At 59.6% G+C, this 10,143-nt stretch overlaps 1 protein-coding gene across 1 annotated transcript; it reads right to left on the bottom strand.

Annotated features, from left to right (window-relative positions):
* Positions 1-1,899: 1,899 nt before the first annotated feature.
* On the bottom strand, positions 1,900-7,139 carry LOC121661160 (zinc finger protein 239-like). The gene is made up of 3 exons (XM_042021014.1): positions 6,763-7,139; positions 3,339-3,417; positions 1,900-3,153 (listed from the first exon to the last, which is right to left on the bottom strand). Exons 2-3 carry the CDS (start codon positions 3,388-3,390, stop codon positions 2,315-2,317), a joined length of 891 nt encoding a protein of 296 aa, XP_041876948.1. The 5' UTR covers positions 3,391-3,417; positions 6,763-7,139; the 3' UTR covers positions 1,900-2,314.
* Between the last annotated feature and the right edge of the window lie 3,004 nt (positions 7,140-10,143).

Below are 10,143 nucleotides of genomic sequence, written 5' to 3'. Positions count from 1 at the left end.
CGTTCATTCAACAGAAAAACCACCAAGAAAAAGAGAACTGCCCCCAGCAGAGCTGTTCCCTCCTGCAGTAGTGACACCTGCACACCCACAGCGCCTGAGACTGCAAGCAATGAGCATTCCCTGGGCACATGTGCAGCCCAAGCAGCTCGAGGACAGCCTTACAGCAGGACTGCTCTCAGCTGAGCCAAAAAGGCCCCTCTGGCAGCTGCAGGGCCATTGCAAAGGGCAAGGGCCAGAGCCTGGGCCCACAGGGGAGGAAAGGGCTCTGAATTCCCCTGCCCTGGCACCTAAACCCTGTTCCCAGGGTGCTTCCCACACAGGATTCCTCTGGAGGACTGCGGAAAGCTGAGAGGCAGCTCTGGCTTCTCCCCTTTTCATGTGCTAAAGCTGCCTGGCAGAAGAAATGGAGGGACAGCTCTGGTGGCACAATCCCTCCCGGCCCAGGGCACAGCCCTGGGAAGGTCCTTCTGTGCCGAGGCTTTGCTGTGGCCAAGGAAAGCTCCTGGCTCAGGGTCACCTTTCCTGCTGGGCCAGACCCCCCGAGTGGCCCAGCAGCAGCAGAGAATTCCAGCACAGCCCCGGCACGGGCAGGGCGGCCCTGGGCGGGCTGCGGGAGCCGGCAGCGCCTGAGCTCAGAGCAGCTGAGCCCAGAGGCTCTTGGCCAAGGCCGAGGCCCAGCGAGCATTTCTCAGCTCGCAGGGCGGCCTGGAAAGGTGCTGGGGGAGGATAATTCACCCCCCAGTGCGGTCCCAGTGGCTCCCAGTATTTCCATGTCCGTGCTCCCAGCGCTACTCCCAGCCCTGATCCGTGGGGATGGGAATGTCCCGCTCCCTTCCCGGGGCAGGCTCACACCTGAGCCAGGTGTGCAGGGCAGGACCTTGCCCTGAGCCCAAGCCCTGTCCCCCCTGCAGGATCTGCTTCCCACCGGCCTCTTCCTCCTGCGGCCCCAAGCCCAGCTCGGTGCTGAACGAAGGGCGCTGGGCCGGGGTCATCCCCCGGCGGGGGCTGCGCACCCCCTCTGCCCCCTCCCCAAATTCCCTCCCGGGGCAGCAGGGGCTGGCTCAGGAACCCTGTGGGCAGGGAAAAGGGAGTGACACCGGGATGGGGGGGTCACACACGCTCTGGGGGGGACACACACAGCCCCTGGGGACCCCCCCCTCACCTTCTCCCACAGATCCAGGAGGATGAACCCCAACACGGAGTCCCCGACCCACGGCAGGATTTTGGGAGTGGGGTCTGGTGGCAGCTTTGGGGTCTTGGGGAGAGGTCAAAACTGCCCTAAAACCGCCTCCCAGCCCCACAGCCATTCCCAGATCCCTCAAACCACCCCACAGCTCCCCGCCAGGACTCCCCCAACCACTCCCTGCAATAGAAATGGCCCCAAGAGCCACCAAATCCCCTCCCCATCTCCCCCAACACCCACCCAAATTCTCTCCAAGCCACACAGCCCTGCCAACACCCCAAAACTCCCTCACAGACTGCCCCAAAAGCCCCCCAAACCCTGTCCCAGCACCATAAGTGGCTCCAAGGGCCACAAAAGCCCCTCCCAGTCCCCCAAGGAGTTCCTAGACCCCCTCCCACCCCCCACGGCACTGACCAGGACAGGCTGGGGGACAGGAACATCCACAGCCCAGAGCAGCTTGGGCACTTCAGCAGCGATTTGGGCACTTTGGGGGGGACACCCCCAAAGGGGGAGACCCAGGCCAGGGACTGGGACAGGCAACCGGAATTCCTGGAGAACAGACGGGCTCAGGTGGACACGTTCTGCCAGCACAACTGTGAGATTGTGGCCCCAGTCTGCCTGGCTTCGTAGCTCCACAACACTCAGATCCTCCCGAATATTCCTCTGAACCCCAAATTCACCTCCAAATTCCGGTAAAATGGTGCAGTTTTAGATGCCTTTGTATAATTTCTTTATTTTGACTCCACTTTTGGTTGTTTCAGTGGGATGAACACAGAAATTACTTAGACTGCAGAAGATCTCCAAGATCATCCAGGGTTGCTTGATACCACCAGAAGAAACAATTGGACAGAGCAGATGAAAATTTTAGGGTGTGAAGTTAAAAAATCAGCTCTTCCCAATGAATTTCCAGTGTTGATCTGAGTCCCAATGGATGTTCCTGCCCCTGCATTCACCCAGGTGCCTACAGGGATCCAGGAGAACGTGGAGAGCACCAGCCTGGGGTCTTCCCAACACGGATCACAGGGAATGTGGGTCACCAGGGCTCTGCCAAACGTGGCTCCTCTGATGGGAGATGGAGTTGGAGCAGAGAACAAAGCTCTTGCCACAGTTGGGGCACTCGCAGGGCTTTCCTTAGCAGTGCCTCCGTTGGTGTCTGGTCAAGTTAGAGCTCTGTGAGAAGCTCTTCCCACACTCGGGACACTCGTAGGGCCTCTCCCCTGTGTGGATGCGCTGGTGGGTGACGAGGACAGAGTTGTACCTGAAGCCCTTCCTGCAGTCGGGGCAGCGGAATGGCCTCTCCTCCGTGTGAATCCGCTGGTGCCGGAGGAGATGGGAGCTGGTCTGAAACCTCTTCCCACACTGGGGACAATCGTAGGGCCTCTCCCCAGTGTGGATGCGCTGGTGGGTGATGCGGTGGGAGTTGTACCTGAATCCTTTCCTGCAGTCGGGGCAGCAGAAGGGCCTCTCATCTGTGTGAATCTGCTGGTGCCGGAGGAGAGTGGAGCTGGTCTGAAACCTCTTCCCACACTCGGGACACTCGTAGGGCCTCTCTCCTGTGTGGATGCGCCGGTGGCGGATCAGGCTGGAGCGGTCTCCGAAGCTCTTCCCACATTCCCCACACTCGTAGGGCCTTTCCCCAGTGTGGATCCTCTGGTGGTCAATCAGGTGGGAGCTCCGTTTGAAGCTCTTCCCACATTCCCCACACTTGTGCGGCTTCTCCCCATTGTGAAGCTGCTCATGAACCACCAGCTCTGACCTCTGGCTGCATCTCCGGCCGCCTTCCCGGCACAGGGTGGGTCTTTCCTCCTCAGAGCACCCTGGGCTGCGTTTGCAGCCCCTCCTCCTGCGGGATCTCTGGGGCTTTTCCTCCCCGTTGGATTCCTGCACCATGGAGCTGCTCAAAACGGCCTCTTCCACCACGTTCTGCTGCGGGGATTTTTCCTCCCTGGGCTCCGTGCTCAGCTCCTTGTCTGGGGGAGGAAGGACAAGGAGAGGATGGGATTTGCCTCCGTGCCACAGGGAAGGGCAAGGAGATCCCCCCAGTCCGTCCCCGGCAGGACGGCGTCGGCAGCGGGGTTGTCCTGCAGCCGGGGGCGATGCTGGGCTGGGAGATGGAGCAGGAGAGAGGGGAAAGGGCCACTGACTTCCTCCTCACCTGCCTGGGTGTCCCAGGGCATCTTCGTCTTCCTCGCAGCCTCGTCCTCCATCTGGCCAAGGGTTGGGAATGGGAAATCCTGGTTTGGGGAGAAACAAGGGATGAGTGTGTTGGGTTGGGGCTTTCTCCTGCCCAAGTCCAGAAGTCACCAGTGTCCATAAAAACCAACAAAAATTGACAGTGATTAAAAAAAAAGCCTCCAGGAGTTCCCCCTTTCCAGTCTCCTCACGTTGGGGTTCTGGGGGTCTCCCTTGTCAGGGCTGCTGGGGGTCCCGTGGGTCCTGGGGATCCCCCCTCTCTGGGGTCCTGCTTAGGGATGCTGGGGAGTTTTGGGGGTTCCACAGGCCCCTTTTTTCCTGATTCTGCTTTGGCTCCCAGAGGTCCCAGGGTCCCCCTCTTCAGCCTCCCTCCACTCCAGGCACTTGGGGCTCCCCCCTCTCCTCACCCCCCCTTTCAGGGACAAGGGGTCCCAGCCCCGCCTCATCTCCAGGCCCCCCCACCCCTCCAGGCTGTTGGGGGTCCCCCAGCTCTGGTATCGTCCCTCTCTGCTCTCCCCACTCCAGGGGTCCCGTGTTCCAGCCCCCAGCTCTCCTGGGGATCCCCAAAGCCAATGTCCAACCCCGCCAGGACCGGGCAATCCTCACATGGACCCCCCAGGACACCCAAGGGGCAATTATGGCTCAGCTTTGGAGTCCTGTAGGATCCACATATCCCCTCTGGCCCAAAAAATCCCTCCCAGGGACATACAAGGACATCTGGGGCTCGATTCCAGAATCTGCAAGCTCCAAACACCCCTCCAAAAAAACCCCTCCTGGTGACCCCCTGATAGAGTTGGGGTGAGCTCCCCCTCCCCGCTCACCTGCAGGATGGGGGGGGGAAGATGCTACCGGGGCTGGGGGTGCTGCGGACACGGTGGGCGGGCAGTGGAACCTCGTGGTTCTCCAGCTCCTCCTCCTCCTCTCTCCCTCCTCTCCCTCCCGCTCCTCCTCCACTCCCACCCTGCCCCCCCTTTCCCACCCCCTCTGCCCCACGGCTGCCCCAGCACCGGCTGCTGTGTGGGGGGAGCCCCCGATCAGCCCCGGGATGGAGAGGGGGCTTGGGGACCTTCCCCCCTTCCCCAGGGCCCCAGGGAATCGCTCCAGGGCTCAGGTGCTGGGGGACAGGGCTGGACCCCCATGGAACCGCTCTTCTTCTGTCCCAGCCCCACCTTTCCCTCCCCTTTCTCAGCGTTCCCCCAATCCACAGCCCCATTCCAGCTCAATTTGGGTGTCCCATCCCGCTTTGTTTGGGGGTCCCAGCCCCCTCTTCTCCCCCCCTTCTGCACCTTCCCCATCCCTAATCCCCACCTCCCCTCCCCCGGCCTTGGTTTTGGGGGTTCCAGGCCCCTCCTGCTCACTTTGGGAGTTCCATTCCCCATTTTGCTCAATTTGGGGTCCCAGACCCGCCCCCCTTCTCACCGCTCACCCCGCGGCCGGAGGGGCTCCCAGCACCACCAGTGCCACCAGTGCGGCCCCAGCTGCCCCCACACGCCCCATGCCCAGCGCCGGTCGGTGCCCACAGCCCCAAAGCAGCCGCGCTGTGCCCTGGGGGGTCCCCAGAGCAGCCCCGCCCCGCACGGCACTGGGAGCACCAGTCCGGACCAGTGCGGAGCGCGGGCGGGCGGCATCAGCCGTGCCCGGGCAGGGCCGGGCCCCGCGGGGCTCCCGCCCGCACTCGGCCCCCGCCGGGACAGCGCGGGGGGGCCCGGCCTGGCCGCCCCCACCTCCCCCTCCCCAAATTCCGCTCCGGGGGGCGCTGGGGGCGGGGGGGCTCAGCTGGGGCCAGAGCTGCCGGAGCCACGTGTCCCCCGCTGCCAGCACCACCCCCTCAGGATTAGGGGCGCCCCAAAACTCCCTCAGAGCTGGCGGATACCCCGCAGGCCCCTGAGGAGTGGGGTCCCCCCGGCCTCATCATCCCCAACCTTCGGCTGCCTCATCCCAGGCCCCATCCCGCCCATCCCCCTCCGCCACACTTCATCCCACACCCCAATCCACATCCCACCCTTCCCGGGCCCCATCCCGCCCCATCCCATTTCTCCCGGCAGCCGCCACCGGGACCCGCGAAACCCCGCGTGCCGGGGGCTCCCCAATATCCCCCGAGGGGCATTTGCGGCTCACATTTGGAGCCCTGCAAGATCCAAACATCCGCCTCCCCCCCCGCCCCACCAAACCCCCCTTCCCCAGGAACCAACAAAGATATTTGGGGCTCGGTGCTGGAGTCCTCCAAGCTCCAAAAATCCCCTCTCCCAAAACAACCCCAGGCACTGCCCAAGATATTTGGGGCGAGCTGCCCCTCCCTGGTCACCTGCGGGATGGGGGGAGCGCTGCTCCCAGAACCAAGAGCTGCGGACACAGAGAGCGATGGATGCACGTGGAGGCTCCTCTTCCTTCCTCCTCTGTCCCGCCTCTTCCTCCCGCTCCTCCCCCTTTATCCCCTCCTCTTCCTCCCGCTCCTGCTCCTCCATCCGTCCTCCGTCCAGCAGCTCCGCTGCCGTCCCCAAACCTCGGGCTGGACCGTGGGGTCTGGGACACAGCCCCGTGCTGGGGGGCAGAGCCGCTGCTGGGGCCAGCGCTGTGTCCAGGGTATCCTTTGTGCCCTCGCGCAGCTCCAGGCTCCCGAGGGCTCCCCGAGGGTTTCTGTGGCCGTCCCTGCTCCCCAAATCTGTCGCGTTTAATGCCCAAGCGCGGCAGCCCCGTGCCCTGTGCAGCAGCCGGCGCCGGGACACAGCCCCGGGAGCTGCGCTAATGCCCGGCCGTGCCCAGGAGGGACTGAGGGGAGGGGACTTCATAAGGATCCCCGCTCTGCGCCCCTGGCTGCACACGGAAAGGTTCTTCAGTGCATGGGAACGATTTTCCGGGATTTCTGGGCGAGGCGGGGCCGAGGCGGCGGCAGCGGGAGCCGCGGGGCCCGGCCCGTGGGGGCGGCCGGGCTGGAAGAGTGCGCGGGGCCCCAGCGCGGTGCCCGAGGGCGGAGCGGAGCTGACGGGAACAAGCCCCGGAACCCCCCGGTGCCCGAGGGCTGAGCGGAGCTGACGGGAACAAGCCCCGGAACCCCCCGGTGCCCGAGGGCTGAGCGGAGCTGACGGGAACACCCCGCTCGTCTCCGCCGCTCCAAGCCGCTTCCCCGGCTCCGGCTGCCGCCGCCGCCCGGCCCCGGTGCGGTCCCGCGGGGTCGCCGCTCTTCGCGCAGCTGGAGGGCTCGATCCGAGCCGCGCCCCGCCCGTCCCTCGCTGCGGCTCTTTCGGTGACACGGAGCGGCAGAGACCCCGCGCTGCTGCCCCGACGCTCCCTCGCTGCAGCTCTTTCGGTCGCTGCGCAGCCGCCACTCCCCGTGCAGTTCTTCTAGAATTTATTATTCTCTTCTCCTTCTTTTATTCCATTCGCACCTCCCGTCCCACGCCCTCCGCTGCGGCTCTTTCACCGCCGGGCTCCTCGCCGGTCTCTCGGTGCAGCTCCTTCAGTGCCACGGGCCGGCGGAGACGCCCCTCGGTGCGGCTCTTTGATTGGATTTTCTTCTTTTCTCGGGGTTTTCTCTCGTTCCCAGCTCGCCCGTCCCGCGGAGCGGCTCCTTCAGGGGTCCGGGGCGGCACCGAGCCCTCGGGGCGGCTCCAAAGGGCCCCGCCCGCCGCCGCTGCCCGAGGCCTCCCCGCTGCTGCCGGGGATCGGACACCGCAGGCGGCCCCGGCCCCTTCCTCTTCTTCCTCTTCTTCCTCTTCTTCCTCTTCTTCCTCTTCTTCCTCTTCTTCCTCTTCTTCCTCTTCTTCCTCTTCTTCCTCTTCTTCCTCTTCTTCCTCTTCTTCCTCCTCGCTGCTGCCGGGATTCAGCCCCCGCCGCCGCCCGGCTCCTTCTGCCGCTCCTGCCCGGTACGAAGCGGCGGTGCCGCTGACGGGGCCGGAGCGCGGCTGCCCCGCGACTGCCCCGCGCCTCAGGGCCGGGCCGGGGAGTGACCGCACGGCTGGGGAGGGACCCCCCGCTGTCCAGGGCAGGGACTGACCCCTTGGGAGGGACCCCCCGCTGTCCAGGGCAGGGACTGACCCCTTGGGAGGGACCCCCCGCTGGCCAGGGCAGGGACTGAGCCCATGGGAGGGACCCCGCGCCGGAGCAGGGAAGGATTCCTGTCCCCGAGGGGGAAGCAGCGGCACGAACTGACCGCGACTCCCATCCCTTCTCCCTGCCCCGCTGGGCACAGCAGGGAGGAGCCGGGGATAAAGTGAACTCCGTGAAGGAGAAAGAGGTCGCGGGAAGGTTCTTTTCCAGGGTTTATTTTATTCCTCACTCTCCTGTTCTGATCCGCTCCGTCCCAAATCCAGTTCATCTCCCCACGGCGGGGCTCTTGTGGCCGCGATGGCGATCCCTGAGTGACCTCTCCCTGCCCTTAGCCCGAGCCACGAGGACTCGGATCTGTTCCAGTTCCGTGCAATTCACGGGCATTTGGGGCAGCTGGAGCGAAGCAGCTGGAAAGCACAGCGGGCTCGAGAGGGACTCAAGCAGGGCAGGAGCCGGGGCTGCCCCGGGGGAGCTCTCCCAGCACGAACCTTCCCGGGCTCTTTCTACGGGAATTGCGGGGAATGTCTCCATTCATCGCTACAAAGCAGAGTCACAAGTGGAGCTGAGCTTTCAGCTTGAAAGGAGGGAATCGAACGTGTGCGCGGGGACTGCTGGAACCTCGAGGTGTCACTTGGTACTTCAGTTTCGGAAATATTCAGCCCCTCAGCAGCGATGTCTCTCCCAGCCCACCGGTTCCTGGCTCAGACCCAGCTCGGAGCTTGGAGAAGAGACCCAAAGTCGCCACAGAATCAGCTCTGCCGTTATTTTCTTCTTTCATAGTTATTTTATGCTATCTTATTGTATAATCTATTCTACTTTTATTTTTGCTTTTATTCTTTTTTGTTTTCAATTTTTTTCTTCTATTACATTTTTTTTTTCTCTATTCCCCCCCGCCCTTTGTTCCATCTTCTTAACTTCAGATCCTAGCTTATGGTCTCCAGTGTGTTGTTTCTATTGCTTTTGTGGGTATCCTTCAGCAAATATCTTAATTCAGAAAGGAATCATGGTGAGGAGATTGTGACCTTTGAGGCACCTTGGTTTAATACTTCAGCAGGAGCTGTATTTCTGAGACAGGGAACATTTCACAGGGCATGAGGAGTTGGATTAAAACGAAAACCAAAATCCATCTTCTCCTCCAGACAGACAAAAGGACAAATATTTCTCTTTTATCCTCCCCTTCTCCCCCTGCCCCACCCTAAGAATGTGCATAAATAGTATTAAAACTAAAACACCAAGGGGAATAAAAAAAAAAACAAAAACAGAAGAGTTTCAAGCTGGCCTGGCCTGAGGCAGAACTACTTGATATTCTTGCATATACATCCACTCAGTTTTACTGTGCCTGACAGCACGTAAAAGGCAGAGGCATTCAATGTAAACATCGATGTAAACATGAAATCTCTTTTATTTCACAAGGGATGACTCTTCTCTATTAATCTCTTTTCCTTATTGAAATATTTCCCCCATTGTTGGCTGGTGTCTTCTATTTTTATTTTGTTGCAGAGCTGAAATTGAGTAAGTCGGTGGAATATGGGTATGATCTCTAGGGGAAGTGTGAGTTCTGATTTAATGTTTTGGTCATCTTTAGCTAGAAGTAGTGATACTCTCCTGACGTGTATTACCAACAGCTAGATGTGGCCGTGAATTGCAAGCTAGCCAAGAAGTCAGTTCAAGTTTGCTTTACAAAACCTCTGACTGCAGTTTATTCTCCTCAAAGTGTGTGCAAGATCTGCCCACGTTTTTGGATACTGAATGTGTAGGTAGGTTTCAGTAACTTCCACAAGCAATTAACTCTTCATCTTTCTTGCAGAGAAAGTATGTCAAGTGTGTGGGGTAGATAGGCACTTTGCATATTCTGGTGCCCTTCTGGGAGCTGAAAACAATAAAGGTCGTTTGCTTGTTTTTTTTCTTTTTAATGTGGAGCAATTAGCACCGTGGAGAAGGAGACAGCTCTGCAGCATTTGTAACGAAGCAAGTCATTGGGAAGCTATTGCATGTTTATTTCAGCTTCTCCCTTTAGGAAGGAGGCTCCTACAGCACAAAGCACTCGGCTGGTGTTGGTTCCTTGTAGCCTGTTGTAACTTGGACTGGAACCTAATCACAGGAGAATGATTTTTTTTTTTAAAGTTGAAATCTGGTGAAAATAGATTCTGGAATTGCAAGCAGATTCTTGATGTAGCATCTGACTTGTTGCACTATGTGAGGCATCATTCCTTGTTCCTGTCCTTTCTTGGGAAGAATATTAACTGTGAGAGAACAAAGACGAGTAATGAACTCCCAAGGGCAGTTGAAGTCAACTGTGGCCTCACAACAAACACAGCCTATAAGTCCCCCGGCTCCCTGTCCAGCCTGTTTTAGGGGCAGTTTTATGAATCCTACCTGGAGTTCAGCTGTAATATAAATGCACATGGGCAAGCTAGGCAAGAACTGCTTAATTTAAGTAATTTGTTTTGACACCCGTCTTCTAAATTTCTTCTGACTCCCTGCTGCTGCCGCCACAAGACTCTTTATGCTATCAGTGTGCAATTCCACTTCCTAATTTGTCAAATGACTACTCCAGCAGTGAAAAGGAACCCACAAAGGTTCTGTATAATGAAAATTATTTATTGCTATCAGTTGAAAATTAGCCCACCCATGGATATGTTGGGGGTGATAAAATTTAATTCTTTGCTCATCGTTGAAATGTCTGGTAGCACTAAACAGGGAGATGTCAAAAATCATTA

Source organism: Corvus kubaryi, unplaced genomic scaffold, assembly GCF_017639235.1.
Source record: "Corvus kubaryi isolate FWS band 111438036 unplaced genomic scaffold, C.kubaryi_AGA036_p1.0 37085, whole genome shotgun sequence".
Classification (NCBI taxonomy): domain Eukaryota; kingdom Metazoa; phylum Chordata; class Aves; order Passeriformes; family Corvidae; genus Corvus; species Corvus kubaryi.
This window is presented reverse-complemented; position numbering and strand designations above follow the sequence as displayed.